The sequence below is a fragment of the Herpailurus yagouaroundi genome, unplaced genomic scaffold, assembly GCF_014898765.1.
Source record: "Herpailurus yagouaroundi ecotype Mexico unplaced genomic scaffold, PumYag 28, whole genome shotgun sequence".
In the NCBI taxonomy this organism is placed as follows: Eukaryota; Metazoa; Chordata; class Mammalia; order Carnivora; family Felidae; genus Herpailurus; species Herpailurus yagouaroundi.
This window is the reverse complement of record NW_024412376.1, coordinates 156272663-156292181: the sequence shown is the minus strand read 5'-3', so window position 1 is coordinate 156292181 and position 19519 is coordinate 156272663. Positions and strand designations below refer to the sequence as shown.

Sequence of the window (19519 nt, the reverse complement as noted above, 5' to 3'; positions counted from 1 at the left end):
GGCACCTGGGTGACTCAGTCAGTTAAGCATCTGACTCTTAACTGCGGTTCAGGTCATGATCTCATGGTTCAAGGGTTCAAGCCCCGCGTCTGACATTGTGGAGCCTGCTTGGGATTTTTCTGTCTTCCGCTCTCTCTGCCTCTCTCTGTCTCTCTCTTTAAATAAACATTAAAAAAAAAAAAAAGACTTCCTAAAAAATCCATAGCAAGAGTACCTGCACATACTAAGTGCTCAATAAATGTTAGCTATTACGTTGTTCACTGTACCGAGGACAGATTTCTTGCACAGATCTGGTTTTCTTGTGTACTTAAACATACAGAGATCTCCTTGAAAATTGTGGAGACCTGGTACAAAGACGGTGTCTAATAGTTGCATGCGGAGTGAACAATGAACAATGAACAGCGCATCTGGCAGGAACGACAAGGTTGCACAACCGGGTCTCAGGGACTCAGATGCCACGATCCTATCAGGCTGCTCCCTGCCTCCCTGTGGTTGCTGGACTGGATCTTTTTCTGAAATGCCAGGGGGATGGCAGGACTTGCTGTTTTCCAGCAATTAGGGCAAAGGACACATTGTCGAAATCCTAGCTCCTTCTCCCCACCCATAGGTCTCTGGTTTCCCCACTAGAGGGGTTCTATCACCCTACACAGGGAAACAACCTCCCTCCCCAGGAGTTGGCGACACATTTTGCGAAATGCATCACATAGTTTCCAGGAGTGTCTCCCAGGCAGGAAGCAGTCCCGGCTACTGTGCTGCACCCACCCCTTCCTCCAGCGACGACAGTCACCCCAATCGACTCTCCACTGTCCCTGACCACTGGCTGCCATGAGACTGATTCGGAATGTCACGGCAGTGAACGACGCTGTTTTGGCAAAGCTAGATGGCTGTAACTGCTTACCTTCTGTGCTGCTTAATTTTGTGACATAAAAGACACAGCATATTGAAATTTAAGATGTCTGGAGTATTTCAAATCTCTAGCCCTTCTTTCCAAAGCAGGATGCACCCATTTAAAAAAAAATTAAAATCTTCTGCTGGTTTAGAAGGCCATGGATTAATATCTGCCAACACTCGTGTCTGACCTCTTTTTTCTGATCTGGGCGTGGTTTTGGAGCTCCTCATTACCAATCTAAACAATGCCTCGGATGACCCCCTGAAGCCAAAGGCAAGGTCCTGGCTCCTCAGAAGGATGGGGGAGCTCCAGGTTTTGTCTTGTTTTATTTTATTTTATTTTATTTTATTTTATTTTATTTTATCTTATTTTATAATTTATTGTCAAATTAGATCTTGAGAAACTTAACAGAAGACCATGGGGGAAGGGAAGGGGGAAAACAGTTACAAACAGAGAGGGAGGGAAGCAAACCATAAGAGACTCTTAAATACAGAGGACAAACTGAGGGTTGATGGGGGGTGGGGTGGAGGGGAAAACAAGTTTATAAATGAATGCACTTGGTGACTGCTCAGCTGTCTTGCGAATATCAGCTGATAAGAGCACTAGGGAAATCTGGGATCCCACTTCTAATCCGAAAAGAAAAGCTTCGTTTGTCATTCTTAGCAACCACTAACCAGGCCAGGTCTCATCACGGAAGCCAAAAGAGTGGTTTTGGGAACTGAGTGTGAGGTTCCGCTCGGCCTTGACCTATCAAGTGGTCCACGGCGGCCCCGAGTATTGCTAGGAGGGGTGGCTTCTATCCAGAGACCAGAGGACCCCTCCCTGGGCTCTCATGAATCCTGTGGGTCCTTCTTTGTCAGCATACCTCACTGGAATTGTGGCCAACCACACCCTGCTCGCCTCACCCAGCCCTGGAAGGGGCCACATCTTCTCCACACTGAAGGCCCAGCACCTGGCAAGGCCAGGAAGACAGAGTAGGCTCAATGAAAGAGTCCTGAGACAATCAGTAGATGAAGAAGTGATCAAAGGAGTGAAGAAAGGGAGGAATGGAGGCAGGATGGTCAAATAGCTGCCCACCCAGGATGCATGAGCAGAGGAAGTAAAGGAGTGTTAGGTAGACCCAGAGTGGGAGTAAACAGCCAGGTGCCATGTGGATCTCTGTGATTCCAGTAGGAACCACGATGATGAACACATAGTAGGCGTTCAATAAATTATGCCAATGAACAATAACTGGGTGCTTTCTGTCTCTAGACACTGCTCTAGGCCATTTATAGGGATTGTCTTGCTTAACTTGCACATGAAAACCTACAAGGAGCTGGCATTACTTTTGGCAAAGTGGATTAAGGGCCCATGATAGATGTTGACTCCCCTGGCAGGAGAGACATGATCCAGTTCCTGTCAATATCATCATCCTTCATTCTTACTAGAAAAGCAGCAGGACTCTGCATGGAACACCATGGATTCTAGAGCCAGACAGCCTGAGTTCAAGTCCCAGCCCAGCCACTCAGTGGTGTAAAGCTGGGTGACTGAGTTCACTCACTTGCATTCTCTGTGCCTGGCTCTCTTACATGAATGGTGCTTGCGCACATGGGCCATTGTGAAGGCTAGTGAGTCAAGACATGCATGGATGGCGAGAGCATGCTGTAAGTGCTACATTTAAGTGGTAACCTTGGAAACACTGTCCTGTATTGCCCAAACCCCCACATGTTTTCTTGTATCGCTGTTGGGAGAGGGGTTGGTACCAGTCTCCCTCAATTTGCAAATATGGTCTTCTCAGTCTCTGTGGGTTAAAATCAGAGAACCACAGAACGTGGGAGCCAGGTGGGTCTTGTTGACCCCAAAGTGAAGGTCACCATTTTACTGATGATAACAGGAGGAGCTAGGGAAAGGGGAGAAAGAGAATTTAGCATTTATTGATTTGCATTAAATGCAGCTAAAAGACTTAATAAAGAATCTGTCCAGATTTCACCAGAGAGTCAGTGACCAAGTCTACAATAGAATCTAAAATCCCAGACTCCTCTGTGGAGTCTGTTGAGGACACAGAGTATGGAACTTCTTTCTCTGCCTGAGAAGAGGCATCTTCAGATAGTTTAAACTAAATCTCTCATGGTCTCTAGCATGATGAAATGCCTAGCAGTGGAGAACAGCCTTCTGAATTCCTATGGCTAGAACATGCCAGAGACCCCCATTTCCCCAGTCCTTGCTACTCACTTCTATTGTTCCGGTGGCCCCTTGGGGGCAATTCTAAATACAGAGCCTAGAGATTTGGAAAAACTTAGTTCCAGCTACCCTGGCTGGGGTCACTTGCCTGTCCACCCATCCTCCTGGGCAGACCCTGGATTCCTTCTGAGCAGGGACCACAGGACTATTTACTGGAGAACAACCCAGTTCAGGACTGCCAAAATGGTGGTGGTGTTGGAACAAAGTAGGGTGGTGGGCAGCAAAGCTGACCCAGCTCTTTTCTTGTCTGGATTTGGCTTTGGGGCATCTAGGCTGGATGGAAAAGGGCTCTTCTCCCTCTACTCAGATGGGGGACACAACCATACTCATGGTTGATCCTTCCGGAGGCTTCTGGCCTGGCAGCCTGAGCAGCCAGTTGCTCCAAGACCTGGCTCCCAAGTTACTCTCCCTCCTGACTCTCTTGGCTTCTCACTCCATGTCCCAGCATCATTAAACTGCTTGGAATTCCATCCCCTAACCCATCATGCTCCTTCTTTTCCCTCTGATTCCATCAGTGTCTTTCCTCCCCTTCCTCTTGTTTGCCTTTGTTCATTCTTTCATACTCAAGTCAGGCACCATCTCCTCCATAAAGCTTCTCTGATGTAGTCTTCTGAGAGGTCTCCCTTCTGCACTCCCATTTCTCCACTTGGAGCTTTTGGTCATGGCATTTACCATTTTGTATATAATGTTCTCTCTATGAATCTAGCCCTCATAGGAGTGGGTTTCTTCATGGCAGGTGCCATGACTTTCGTCTCTGAATCTTCACTGTCTAGCCCAGGGTGTGGCCCATGGCACTGAGTGCATGACTTGGAAGCATTTATTCAAATCATTGTTAATTCACAGAAGAGAAAGTCCAGCCAAAACATTTCAACATTTCCACATATGCAAAATGATTGTGCATAGAGGGTTGTGAATTCAAAACAAAATTCTCAAACCTACACAGCACTCAGGAATAAAGAAACAACAGCATGAACTCCATGATGGGTGGGGGCCTGAAGAAGTGGCTGCAAGTGACAATGATGGAGCTCAGAAACAAAGGAATGTGGAATGTGGCCGCTGCCTTCTTGTGGAGTTTGAAGGACAATGCTTGCCTTATGACGGAAATCATATTCTCTACCTGCAACATGGCGACCGCAATTCTACATTACACACCACTGTGACATATGTTACCCTTTTAGACCAAATATGGAAGCTAGAATTATTATGTAGGCAGAGAATCTTGCCTAACCCTTAATTTTTAAAAATAAAAACTGACTTCATATCCAACCCAAAAAATCTGTTACGTGTTACCCAGAGAGTTCTTAAGAAGACTTAGAAATAAATGTCTGTGTCACACCATTGGGCTGCCCTCTTTCTGGAGGCACACAGAGTCTCCTCAGAGACACTCCTTGGGTGGAGATGCAGAGGCAGTGAACGCAACAATAGTACACTCGAAACCCGAGACAACCACAAGGGGCATAGCGCCCAAACATTTGATGAGCAGACATTGCTAGCCTTTGAATAATGAATTCCAAGAGTCATACAGAGAGAGGGAGTTCAATCCTGATGATGTCTAAGTTTGCTGTTTTGTTAATTAAACCCCATCCCCCATTGGACACACACACACACACACACACACACACACACACTGTGGCGTAAGACAACATACATATTATGTTACATTGCCTCATTTTAACTCCTTGGTTCAAGATACATAAATCTCTAAAGCACTTTTCAAATTCATCAGGAAATGTAATCATCCCATTGGTCTTACCCTGAGGTAGTTGAGGGTGAAATTTGTTAGTCCCATCCTGGTGATGTTTTTGGATAGCTGATCCAGGACCTGAGGATCTTGTGCCTAAAACAGGAAAAGAAAATCGTATTTTTCATCTCTGCATCATGGTGCCAGGAAAGTCTCGGATTCTACTAAAGTTGCTAAGAAATGAAATCTTGACACTGTTGGTTTTTCTCAGAGGGGAGGTTGCTGGAGACAATTTAATTTACATTTTGAAGACACTTGAATATAATGGCTCAAGAACATTTTTGGATCAATGGTGCAAGATCTATGGCCAGTAGAACCAAAATGAGTCAGACAAGCTTTCAGTCCTTGGGAGAAATAGCTTTACTTCCTTCCACCAGTGAGACGCCACATGTCTTCAGGAGGAGGGTCACTAAGCCAGGACGCTTTCAAGTCTTTGGCACTCACCAGAAAAGGCAGGGCCCCTGGATTTGGTAGAGCCATGTTTTAGGACTGGCCTTTGTTTTGTGTTGTGGTAGTGTTGTTTTTAACAGCTTGGAGTCCAAGACTGTATTTGAAAACTTTGCCATTTCTACCAAATGGCAATATATATATATATTACCACATATACCATACATATATATATACATATACACACACACACACACACACATATATATATATACATATATTGTATGTATATATAAATAAATATATATATTTAAGAATTCTAACTTTCCTCCCCATTAAGCTGAGGCTAGCAATAGATGTTCTCAACAATTTTCACCCCGCACATCCTCCAGGACTGTAAGGGGAAGCATCACATTTTCCAAAATATCCGCCACGTGTATAAGAGCAATGTGGCATTCCATAGGCTACCCCAGTGTTCTGTTGGGCTAGAAAAAAAAGAAAGTTCTTTTGGATTGCATTGTAAAGTGAGTCTCTTGGTTGATGCTCTTTCTTTCGGTTTGTCTTTTCTTCTTTCTTAACTGGTAGAAACAAATTGGAATGAAAGAGAGACTCAAGTAAGCACCCTTTTGTCTTCCTGCCTGCAGTCATGAGACGATCTAGGTTGTTCTAACACTTTAATTTATTCTTTCCTGTACTTAATTCTCCTCATAGTCACACAACCACTTGGCGTTGTGTATATCAGTAAAAAAAAAACCAGATGTCAGCAAAAAGAGAGCTGGTCACTTCTCATGTCAATTTCTGGAAAGGGCGTCCTCTGTGAATATGGAGCCAGTATTTATGGAACCCCTTTCATGAGCCAAGAAAGGTGGTTCTCTAGATATTCTCTAGTCATGACCGACATCAAGGAGCTTCCTTTGCACAAGGAGGACAGGATAATAATAAATGAATGGAACTATATTGCTGCTGCTGTTAAAAGCCAGTCACCACTACTTGAAGAGGACCTACTGTGTGCCAGGCACTGTTTTATGCCCTTTACGTGCATTAACTCTTAATCCTCATACCAATCAATCCTCTGAGGCAGACTCTATTACTGTATCCATCTTACAGATGAAGATCTGGAAGCACAGAGATGCCATGACACTTGCCCAAGGTCACACAGGAACAGGGATACACCTATGTGGTCTCATTTTAGGGCCCAGGCTCCCGACCACTAACCTCTGCTATCTTTCTGTCTATTCTGAAAACAATAAGAGTGACAACTCCAAGCTGCTTCAAGGGGAGCAAAGGATGTGAACTGGGCTTTGAAAGCTGAGAAGAAGTTGGGGATACGGATAGGAGGGAAGATTGGAGCAGGGGAGTTGGGCGCCACAGCAGAAAGTGCAAGGTCAGTGAAAAAGGTAGAGATTGGGTTAACCAGTTGGGAGGAGAGGGTCGAGGACAAAAGCCTGGGGACACAGACTGGAATTGGATGGTCGGGAGACAGATAGCTTATCAGTCTGGGTTCTGGAGTCAGTACCAGCTGAGTTGAAATCTTGATTTCCCACTTTCGGGCTGAGAAGTATGGAGTAACTTATCAAGCCTGAGCCTCAGTTTCCTCACTTCTAAAGCAGGGAGAGTGATAAGGCACCTCTCTGGGTCACTGGGAGGATTAAATATAATGTGTACAATACTTAGCACAAGGCCTGGCATAGCAAACAGCCAGCAAATACTAGCCACTGTTATTGTATTCTCTTTTGATTGTACAGGGTCTTAAAAATCAGGCTCATTAAGTCTGATTTTGCTCCAAAGCTTTTTCACAGAAACTGCTGCATCATGCATTCTGGAAGAGGGATTTATTTAGTCGATGCCTTTGACGCCTTCTTCAGGGACTGCACTCAGCTAGCTCTTAGCAAGTCTTACCCCTCACACACATCCCCAACTTGGCATTGAAGCTGGCCTTGCACCTAGTTGGTGCTCAATAAATTTGTCGTGGTTCATGGTCGAATGAAACCGAGAGAATCCCATATCGTCTGCTTCACTCCAACACCATGGTTAGGAGGGACGTTGACACACATGTGAGGTACATGAGCCCCACGTCTTGTCAGCTGGTTCTAATCAAGACTGGAAACTGTTTTTCTTCTTGTTTTATTTCTTTCCCCAGTTATACATAACAGGTTTAATAGCCCAGGCAGAGCAATACTTGATAATGACTCCATGGAATTTAAGAAAAGTACAAACTGTTTATTGCGGTAACCCCAGTTTGGAGTTTAAAATAGTAAAGTATCAAAAAAAAAAAATAAAAAACTCACAACGCACCAAACTCACAAACAAAGGAGAGGGAAAAGGGCCTGTGGAATAAAATGGTTGAGGGAAGAGCTCAAAATTGAGAGTTCGTTGCCCAGCTTGTGAAGATTGTTGGCATTCTTTACAGAGAGAGAACCAGACTTTTTCTCGTTGAAGAAATGAGGGGGTAAAAGAAAAGAGAGTAAAATAGTGATGAAATTACTTACGTGCATGGCTAGAATGCTCCTTGGGACTAACTCTCTGTATTGTCTAATGGTAAAGTGCCATGTTTTTATTCTCATGAGATCATCAAAGGTGAACTCCAAGATCAGTCTGCCTTCTGTACATACCTAGAAGCGACAAACATCACACTCATTGGCTGTGCACCTTGTGAATGCCACATTTTTGTAACTCACACGTCAGCTACTCAGCGGGGTCTCCCTGACTGTCCTTGGGCAGCACTGTATCTTAGTAAGGATGTGACACAAGTGCTTTATCCACAGCACAGTGAGGCAAGTGTGAGCCCTAGAATCCGTGGGTCCTGAAGACGGCACAGTTGCTCGCTAGCCATGATTTACTAGTAACTTTACTGGTTGCCACGAAACTCTATGAGCCTCTGTTTCTTCATTTGCACGTAGGGGACCAAAACCCACATTATTGTAATATTATGTCAAAAGTGTGTACCTGCGAAAATAATACCCTCCCCACCTCCTTTTACTTCTGTTGTCATCATCTTTCTACCATCAGAGCTTGAAATCTTGTTCTAATCGTGGTTGCCCTACTCTGGGAGGAAGTATCTGCTAAAATTATTTATGCTTACGTGTGACTTACTACAAGGTTACCCAATCAGAGGAAGTTTTCATTTTTAGAGACAAATCCCAGGCATGTTTAGAGTGTATTCCTTCAATCACATGCTATGAACAGTGACAAATTTTGCTTGCATAGAGGCATGCTCTCTTTCGAGGAAAAATTATATTATTAATGAAACATAGAATTTGTGAGGCTCTCTTGGGGCCTCTGGCTGGCTCAGTTGGTGGAGTGCGTGACTCTTGATCTTGGGGTCATCGGTTTGAACCCCATGCTGGGTGTAGAGATTACTTAAAAATAAAATCTTAAAAAAAAAGAATTTGTGAGGCTCTCTTCCGTGATGCAGTGATCTTTGACAAGGTAGTCATTTTTTTTCTTCTTTTGATATTCAGATCAGTTTTAGCATGTAGTTCCTATTTTATTTACCTATTTTGTTTCACCGTTAATGACTTTGAAATAGAAAATACTAGGTAGTCAGACACCATTGATCCCACTGATCCAACTTCAGCTAAAAAATAGTGGCAGTGTATGTGTTCAGTTTACATAATTACAACTGCTTATTCAGTTCATCTTTGCTTTAGAGCAGGTGGAGGCTTTGATATCAAAGTCCTAGATTCACATCCCAGCTCTACTTTGTACTTGTTTTGGAACTCTGAGACAACTGAATACATCCCCCGCGTTCCAGTTTCCTCCTCTGTGAAATGACAATAATACTAACCTTACTTCGGGTTGCTGGGGAAATGTATGATGATATTGTGTGTGTCGATTGCCCAGTATTATACTTGGCACACAGGAGGATGATAGCAAGTGATAGCTCTAAAGATAAAAGAAACACAACCAAAGAACCCTGGACTGGTGGTTGTCATAAAGTGCTCTCTGAGATCTACGGATCCATGGAGGCGTCTCAGGGGCTCTGCTGGGAAGAGTTTGGCCTCTTTCTAGACCATGTGATCTCCACCCATTTTTTCAATTCAACCAGAACAGCTTCAGTTCTACTGTTTCAATATATTGGACATCTGCTCAAGCTTTTTTGGAGAAAGCTTTCCTATGCTAAGAACAAACATATAAAACTTCGGAAGCCACTGCACTACACAATTTTTAAAAATCATAGATAACAATTCATTCAACAAGGGGCATGCTCCTTCTGAAAACTGTAGTCCCTGAAGATAATTAGCAATTTACCTAACTTTTTATGAGATGTTAACAATCATTTCTCCCTTTGGGAATCTAATACGAAAGGCCGCTATTCATTGAGTTCCAACTATGTCCTAGGCACTGGGTTAGGTGCTTTCTATTTACTCTAATTTAAGGTAATTTTTTTTTTAAACGAACTAACAACCACTACAAAGAGAATTAGTAACATGTGTTGATAGGGCACTACTTAAGAAAGATGCTATTGTCATGTGCCATTTTCATTTTTTCAAAAGTCTCAGGACTGTGGGATGATTATTGATGACATGGGTGAAGACCTCTAACTGAGATGCTACTAGCAGAATCTGCGGGTAATTTCTGGCATTTAAGGCACTTTGCCCCAAAACTGCTCGAAAGAATGGTCTTCAGGGCTTCCTTCTGACATCTTAGCCATGATAGTTGTGCACTCTGAAACGGGAAGACTTTCATGTCCCCAAACCACTCCTCTAGAACACCCTTAGCACTGGAATTAATTCACCAAGGGTTGCAGGGAGATTAAGTTACACAATTCCCCCTGGGGTGTTAGTAGGACAGAAGCCACCTGCATTGAAAGCTTTCACAAAAGGGAGGTGACCGCAGCCAGCCCGTGACAGTTGAAATATCCTGACAGTAGAGGACAGGGATATTTGGATGCTACACCTTTTTAAAGAAAGGGTATTGTTAGGTGTTTAAACAAATATTAGCCCAGTTAAATCTCATGCTTTTTTTTTTCATTATTATCTAATCTATTTGTTTTGTGTTTATTAACCACAAACTCAGGGCAGACGTAGGTTCTGGCTTACTTCTACTGGAACAGAATTTCATAATGAGAAGGTATGGATGTAGTCCTTCTGATGAATTACTCAACTGTAGCATCTGTAAGGTCAAGTAAAATTGTGTTCTCTGTTTACTGTGACTTAGCAAACCAGTTGAGGACCCTTATTGCTATCAAACCGTCCTGGGTCTACAAAAGGGGAAACTGTAATAAGCCTTGGGCTCCTCCTTTGTCAGCCAAAGCCAAGAAATCAGCTTTCTCCCAAGCAGGTCACGTGCAAGAGAGGAATCCTTGAAAGTGAATCCACGTTGACTGTTTTGGATGTTTTCCTGAAGGAAAATTCAGTGACTTCCTTGAATGGAAGAATGGAGAAGAATTTGGTCACTGTTGGTCTCCCCCAAGTAGTGATACCATGGCCTTCTCCCAAGCCCTATTCAGCCGCACTGCCTCCTGCCCCCATCATGGCAGTTGAAGGCTTTGTAATTTATTTCATATACCACAAAACCACAAAATGAAAAAAACACCCAAGGGGGGGGGGGAATATATATATATATTCCTTGTTTGGAAATGGTAAAAAACAGACATAGCTTTTAAAGGGGAATTAATATTTTCTCTTTCCAGAAAAATTCTGTGCATTGCTCTTAATCAATACAATTAACGTAGCTTTTATCTAAAGTTGGCCTTTTTTTTTAAAGCTGCCTTTCACTTGGAATCCAAAATCAAAAGGGTCCCCAATTAAGAAAACATTTTCTGTTGTGCTGAATTCATGTTACCGTACTGTGAGCTCTGACATTTTGTTTCTGTGGTAACCAAAATCAGCTGATTAGTTGGCATGGCAACAGAAAAGATGTAATCCCAGCAGACACGCTCTAATCAATGCCCCCAGCACAGATGGTCTCCGGAGGATCAACAAGAAAGAGGCTGGCAGGCATTCAGCGGATCACGTGCTAGCTTGAGACTAGGCCAGGAACAAGAGAACTAAAAAAGAACATTTCTCAAACTAACCGGTAGCTTTTTAACCCTTTTCTTTCTTTGGCTAATTGCGAAGCAATGTTGACCATGCCACTGCACAATACAGTGACTTTCATAGAGCTGTTATGAAAAGAAAATGTGCTTTGCAGGTAGAAGTGTTTACGTAATTTTCTCAGTCTTTATGCATGAAATACTGCTTTCAAATTAGCAAGCGCACAAAGCTCATTGTATTTTATGTAGAGATACTGTATCTGTAAATGCATATTGAAATGCATATATATACATATATTAGGGCAATATGATCATTGATATTGTAATAATTTGATTGGAGTTGGGCTAAGAGTAGAAACGTATAAATCCTGGAGGATGATGTTGTAGACAGGCTAAGATAAGAATGATGTCAAAGACATGAATGAGTGTTCATCTAGGAAAAGTGGCTGGGGCATTTCCATGGTACTTTTCTATAGTAATAAATAATTGCATAATAAATAATTGAGACCAGAGAAAGCGTAAAGCTGTATTTACAGAGTGATAAGGGTGTTCAGTCCTGGCTGTGATTATTATTTCAGTTTGTAAAATCTAAAAGTAACCAGACGTGTACCCCAAAGAGGGCTCCTCTCGGCATCTGCCGGCATCCACACCCTCAAATATAATTCAAGGGTCTTTGATTCTGAAAACCTTGGTGATTGCCCTTCAGATTATTGAGCCTTGTTTTCAATTTGATTCAAAATTGAATACAGAAAAGAAAGGCTTCGTAATGTGTGTCTTAAAACTCTAATTACATATTTATCCGTAATCTATAATGTTCCTAGGATCAGGAAATTGCAAAATGCACACTATACCCCTGGGTAATATTAAATATTACTGTTGATTAGGACTGCAGCTGATTTTTGATTCACCAGTTGACCAAATTTTCATAAAAGCAACTCGGAACCACTGGGTCAAACGCTATTGGGGGAATTAGAGTATATTGATAGTCTAAATTAGAACAATGTGATACTGCCTGTATTTAATGTGCTAAATAATTCCACGTACAGCAGCCTCCCCTTTAAAAATAGAGCATCGGCTTCCAGGCTGTATTTTTCTTTGTGGTACTGAAAGGTCATTAGCTCACTGTTTCATACTAAATAGTCACATTTTATTACGTGAAGATGGCTTATTTTTAATTAACATAAGAACAAAAGAAAACTGGAAGGATTCCTTGGGTAGTATAATGATCACCAAGGAGCAAAAAAAAAAAAAAAAAAAAAGGAATGCTTTAGAATTTTCTAAAAATAAATGTGCATAATTAGCATCTGGACTAAGTCCACATAGCTAAGTTACATTTCCCAGAAAGTGGTATTTTTCATCATGGTATGGAAATATTCATTATAAGAGTTGGGAATGTATTGCCATGGAGGAGAGGGAGGGGTGATCTAAATAACTGAAGCTTGGGGCCGAAAGAACTGAGTTCAAGAGGATGCTCCCACCGTCTTCCTGGTGACTACCTCAGATGCCTGAACAAACCACCCGGCCAGCTGAGAGGGTCGCATCCGCAGATGAGGAAGAGTCAAGAATCAACAGAAGAAAACTTAAGCTTCTTGATTTGAATGAAAAAAAAAAAAAAAAAAGAGCACTTTATTATTGATTCATCAGAAGAATGGGATTTTTTTCAAATTTAAAACCAGTCCTGACTGTATGGCACTTTAACCTCAGAGCAACTGACTCTGCTCATTTATGAGATAGCTTTGGCCTGAAAAGAAAGACATTGGAAAAATATAAATGATAGGGCTGCCTTTTATTATATATTTTACATGCATATAAAATGTTATATGTTTTATTTTAAAGTTATTTATTATAATAAAATTATTATAAAATATTATATTATTTTACTTCCATAAACTATTTTATGTGTTATGAAAGGGCTGCCACAAAATGCATTTTTACTTTCCATGGCTGTAGGCTTTGGAAGTAGCTTCTTCATTATAGCTGTTTTATTTAATTCTCATGGATTTCTTTTTTCCCTTAAAGCATAAGAAATTGGTGTGTTTTTCTTGATTACCTAAATATAATGCTAAGTCTAGACAAAAACTAAACAAACAAACAAATAAAACCATAATGAGCTAGCAGAGAAAGCTTTTCTCCGTGGGGCTTTGACTTTGTAACATTCGAAATAGGTTGTATTATCCATCTAACATACAAGATTATGGAAATATTTTACATCTCCAAAATGAAGTGAGGCATGGGCAGATTAAACCATCACCCAGGTGATCATTCCTTTCCACATATCAAAACTCTCTTCCCAGAATACAGTGGGAATGTACTTTGTCCCTGATCAGCAACCTTCCTTTCTGCTCAACCGTTAAAAAGGAAGAAAGAGAAAAACCCAACTCTTATCCTGCATTTAAAAATGTCTATTGACAAAATCAAGATACCATAAGATCGATGACATTTGATGACTTGCTTGGCATTTTAGAACTATTTTCTTTGCCCTTGTGTGTGTGTGTGTGTGTGTGTGTGTGTGTGTGTGTTTTAACATCATTGTGAGCATCAGAAAGATTAAACTGTACCAACAAGATCAATGGATACTTTACATGATAAACATTTTATTTCTATTCTTTCAGCAAAATTGAGCAGAGGTAACAAACACATCTTCAGTTTGGTAATTTGGGCTTTTTGCAATTAACCCTGATAATTCAACTTCTGAACTATAAAGAGAGGATCATCATGTGTGTTTTCAACTAAAAGAGATAGGTGCTATCATTAATATTACAAATTAGTTCAAATTGAGTCTTTGTGAAAATGCAATGAACTAGTGTTCATTGAAACAAATTTCAGTTTGTCAGAATCTCTAGCTAAATATTTGTTCTGAGGAATGTTTCTACTTGGGAGAGGGCATAAAGGGATTGTCTGTAGTGTTCCAGAAAGGTCTTTGCCCAGGGGGACGTTCCATCTGTCAATTGTCTGTGGATAGGAAGGGGTCATAGGTGTAGAGCGTATAGAAGCCAGGTTGATTCTCTATCTCTTCTCTTTCATTTTACATCCTTCAAGGTCCTTGAATTCTGCCTCAAAGAATGTGTCACTTGCTCCTCCCTCCACAACCCTTCCCCTGTGTTCCTATTCTCTCACAACCAGCCTTTGGCTCTACTGTGCTCACTTGCTCACTGACCAACCAGAACTTCCTAGAATTTGGGGAAACAACCTTTAAACTCTGAATTCCCTAGTTTCATTCATGTTTTTATGTTCCCTAGAGATTACAACTAGTTCAGTTGTAGTCAGTTGACTTTTTCCCTGTTTGTTAACATTTGAATTTAGCTTTAAAAAGTGTTTCATTTCAGAAACAAAACACAAATACTGACCACACAACAATGGGGAAATGTTATTTCAGCTGTAGAAAATTCTTTGTATTACAGTCAAAATTCTAATTTAGCAAGTTGGGTTTGACAGACCAGCCAATGCTCTCTCCCTCTTAGTTCCGAGGCTCTGTCATATTTGACTTTCAGGTGCTCTGTACCACTTGCACATATCTTAGAAGAGTGTTCACCAAGAGTCTAGCCGTGCCACAAACAAAAGAGATGATCTCATAGTGCTGAAAGCGTCTGAGATGTGAGAAATCAGCTCAAAGTTCCAGAAGAAAACCACAATCATTATCCTTCAATACACCCACAGAGAAACAAGCCATGTTGCTGAGGGTGTCCTGTACCTTGGTAAACATGGGCTTCCCATGCTGGGTGACCATAGCACACTGGTCGCAGTCCACTGTGATGGATGAGTTGTGGTATGACTCTTTCGAGTGTTTGAGGATGTAATACAGGTCAGTCACCCCTCCTTCAAACACAGTGCTAAAGTAACGAGGGATAAGCGTCCTGCCGATAGCTGGGAGAGAAACACAGAGAAATAAACCATTAACACAAATATCCAATGGTCCCACGCACCCCACATCATTGCCAGACCTCCAACGGGTACGAATCATTTCAGGAAACCAATCATACCAGGAGACAAATGTCTTTCTTTTATAAACAGCCATGACCCTTCTGGGTTACAGTTAGTAAAACAACATCTCCAACTATTCAGGGAATATTTGTACGTTCATCTCTTCAGATTTTGTGTCCACCGAAAGTTGATCATGTAAGGGTTGATACTTTAAAAATAAGGGGAACAGAATCATTGACTCCTTTGGATCTCATAAGTATCCTCTAAGTGGACATATTTTCTTTTTTTTTAAGTTTATTTTATTATTTATTTTTGAGAGAGGGAGAGAGACAGAAAGAGAATCCCAAGCAGGATCTGTGCTGCTAGAACAGAGCCCAATGCGGGGCTCGAACCCACAAACTGTGAGATCATAACCTGAGCTGAAATCAGGAGTTGGAGGCTTCACTGACTGAGCCACCCAGGTACCCCAAGTGAAAAAAAAACAACAAAAAAGCCCACATTCAGCTGACTTGGAATTTTCAATGAGCTGTTTATAGAGCAGTCATCTAAACATATTTGATTCATAATAATGTAAATTTTAATAATGTAATGCTTTTTAGTGTGCAAAGTATTTTGGGGTGTTATTTCATCGGATCTTAAGAACAACCTCAAGACAGTAAGGAACTGGAACTCAAAAGGATTATTATGCAAAAAACCAAAAAGGTTATTAGGACTGTATCAAAGTCACATGACTTATAAGTAGATAATTGGGGTCTCTAACTCCAAATCTGCAAACATTTGCTCTTTGCAATACCTTGTCTCCAAATGCTTTAATGAATGGAAATCTTTAAAATGCGATCAGGATCAGAATATATGAAGAAGTCCATACCTATGTAAATACTGATTATTCTATCTGCTTCTGGAGCTGGATAAGATTTCTTTCTAGAACAAAAGACCAATTTTAAGAGAACCTGATACCTTCTACTCGGTCTAAATTGGTCTCTTTGATTGTGTCCTGCCTGTCCTGCCCCACTTTAGTTTGAACGATTGGTAAGTAGCTGGGACTCTCTGATATATGAAGCCTAGAAACACCTAACAAGCCCTTGCTTTAGCAGAGATTTTAAATCCTCTTATGCTGAAAATCCCAACTCATAATATCAGGAATTTTGCCTATGTGCAGATTTTAAGGCAAAGTACTAAAGCACTCTCAAGCGATCCAAGGTTTTTAATAAATCTCTTACATTCACTGTGTAATGCCTTCTGAAAGACAAAAATAATATTTAAGGTAAATAAATTACCAAAGAGAGCTTCGGTACGAAAGATCATGCAATCTTCACTTGAATGTTTTAAAATGTTTAATTTTATTTTCAAAAAATCAATATGAATCCATTCCATATGTATCTATATCTCTTTTGTACATGGATTTGGAAAGAAAAAAAAAACTGTAAAAAGAATATCCTGCCAAACTGTGCTCCGAAGTAATCTCTAAAGAATCCTGCTGTGGATGACTAGTCTCTGAATAATTTATATAGTTGTTATTGCTTCATATTTATTGCAGTAAAATCAATCAACAAGTGTGTGCTAAATATTCCGGGATTTTTGGCAATTCCATTCTAAATAATCCTTACGCATACATTTTCCAAATACTGCTTAATCCCTAACAGCGCATGTTCATTTGCTAAATATAAAATTCAAACAAGAGTGATTTGAGTCCATCATGTCTTTAAACATATGCACAGCTGATACCATAAAGAAAACTCTGTTAATGCAAAAAGCCTTATTGTACTTTGCTAAACAGATAAAATTAAGTTAATGCATTTCAAATATTCCAACCTAAAACGAATTTCCATAAAACAGCTCTAGTAATTTGACATTTTGGGATCGGTACTGTGGAGAATAAATACAAACCATAAAAATGTAGATGCAGAGTGAAAATATTTCACTACAATATCAAAGGGATTGTCACACGAAAAAGGTTCCTCCACATAAACACCACCGGAGTAGCCACATTATAGTTTATTCATTATGGATCCTGCACCATTTAATTCCTTTGTAGTAATCTCTGTGATAAACTATCATCATTTTCATTCACAGAAAAAAAAAATTGAGCAGGGAAAAAGTTTGTGACTTCTTAACTTTAAACCTAAATTTTAATTACCTCTCCAATTCCAGAATACGTACGAACTATATAGTAAATATACTTAGAGGGAATGGAGCTTTGCTTTATTTAACATTTTCTGGCACTCTCGGAACTGACTGTTAAGGACACCTGAGGTTTGTGTCCAGTCTCTTTTCTTTGTGGGACGGCCCCTACAATTTCCCCCATGGTCTTGTTTGGACCATCGCTCACAAAGCTCTATCATCCACTGTGGTAGACTTGTACAGGTGGCCCCGATGAACCATGACAATGACATTTACATCTTTGTGGATGCAGTCTCCTCTCCTTACATCTGGCCTGGATTCTGTGATCCACTTTGGTCAGCAGACTGTGGCACAAATAACCTTGTTTCAGTTTGGGGCTGGATCTTATCAAGGCTTAGAAGCTTCCACTTTGTGCATGGGTGGGAAGTCAGTGGCTATGTACAAAGTTTACTCTAAGACAGCCATACTTTGAGAAGCCCAACCATTTGGAACAGTCACATGAAGAACCGAGTCTTCCAGCTGACACCCTCAGCTGAGCTCCCAGCAAACAGCCAGCACCGACCTGCATGAGGGAGGCTATCCTGGAAGTGAATCTTAGAGCTCCAATTAGCCGCCTCGAGCTGGTGTCACATAGAGTGGACAGGAGCTGTCCTCCATATGCTTTGCCCAAATCGCAGAATCATGAGTAAATAAAATAAATGGTTGTACTTTTCGCCAATAAATGTTTCACGTAACAGTGGATAATCTTAACACCCTTTCAACTAACTTCTGAGGCTACAATGATGAGCAAATCAGAATCCTTTTCTGAAAGATAGAGAGGGCAGTCTTGCTCCTAAAAATGTGAATTATAGAAATGCAGAAGCTTGCATGGAGAGGAAAGCGGATTAGAGAGACAGAGAGTCTTTGTAGACTGACCCGGGACCTCATTATAGTTTGCAGTGAAAGCCAGCCCCGTCCCTGGGAGGTCCTGCTTCTGTGAGATCTGCACCCTGCTTCTTCTGCTTATGTCAGTTTGTGTTTGCTTTTTGTCATTTATAAACAGAGGCATCCTCATAAATGCTGTCCTACTCTAGCATGGATAGGGTAACGAACACTAATGTGAAAATAGAAAGGAAGTGAATGAGAAAAATGAACTACGAGAGGGAGCAGAGTCTTTTTGTGCAACATCTTGTGTTAGTAGCTGATGAGGATACACAAGCTGTGTCAGAGACCGTATTCGTTTTTCTATTGCTGCATAACAAATCACTGTACACTCAGTGGTGTAAACTCTACGGATTATCTCATCGTTCCTGATATTCTGACCTGGGTCTTGCTGGGCTAAAATCAGGGTGTCAGTAGAGTTGTGTTTCTTCCTAGAGGCTCTAGGAAAGAATCTGTTCTTGCTTTTTCCCGCATCTAGAGGCTACCTGCTTTCCTTGGCTACGTCCCCTTCCTACATCATCCAAGCCAGCAATAATGGTTTGAGTCCTCCTTGCCTGCCTCCCCCTTCTGCTTTTGAGGACCCTTGTGATTGCATGGGACCCACCCAAATAATCCAGGATAATCTACCATCACAAAGCGACATATTCTCAGGTACCAGGGATTAGAACCGGACAGCTTTGGGTGCCATTGTTCTACAGAGGCTATCTTTGTTAAAGAGTTTTTGTTGTACGAGAGAGTACACTACAAAATATCACGCGCGCGCACACACACACACACACACACGACAAGCAATATATAGATAATGTGCAGTGAATGGGACAAATAACCAGAAAAAAAAACCACTTGTGCTTAAGGAAATCACTCTACAACTCATTCACAGATTTCTTTTATAAATATTCACTGAGCCCATAGTAGGTGTAAGGTTCCTTGGTAGGCGCTGGACACACAAAAAGAGATTTTTGTCCTTGTCCTTCAAACTCAGTTGTAGCAAGAAAGTTAACAAATATGTAAGTATTTATAATACAATGTGATAATAGATTTAAAAAATGGACTTGTGATTTTGAACTCTTTGCCAATTTCTTCTGAATCTTGATTTCAATGTATAATTTTATTATATCTGAAGCACTGAAAAGGTGAAAATGTCCTTTTAATTTAGTAAATCGTGCAACCACACTGCACACCCTCATATACATTGCTTTAAATCAGTGAACATTTCAGAGTCAAATTTGGTGGTCTCCTAACTCCTCAGGTACACCAATTCTGAATCTATTTAAGTTTTATACTGTCATGTCCATATGCTTCACTTACACTTTACATTTATATTTTAATCCTTGGAATTAAA

The 19519-nt window shown here is 40.9% G+C and overlaps 1 protein-coding gene across 11 annotated transcripts in view; it reads right to left on the bottom strand.

Annotated features, from left to right (window-relative positions):
* Window positions 1-19519, bottom strand: part of LDB2 (LIM domain binding 2) — a 382503-nt gene that overhangs the window by 69734 nt on the left and 293250 nt on the right. For all 11 annotated transcript variants that reach the window (XM_040487424.1, XM_040487429.1, XM_040487427.1 and 8 more), the window contains exons 3-5: window positions 14906-15078; window positions 7727-7849; window positions 4863-4946 (exon numbers count right to left, since the gene is read on the bottom strand). In XM_040487424.1, coding sequence (XP_040343358.1) covers window positions 4863-4946; window positions 7727-7849; window positions 14906-15078 — 380 coding nt within the window. The remainder of the gene's footprint in view (window positions 1-4862; window positions 4947-7726; window positions 7850-14905; window positions 15079-19519) is intronic.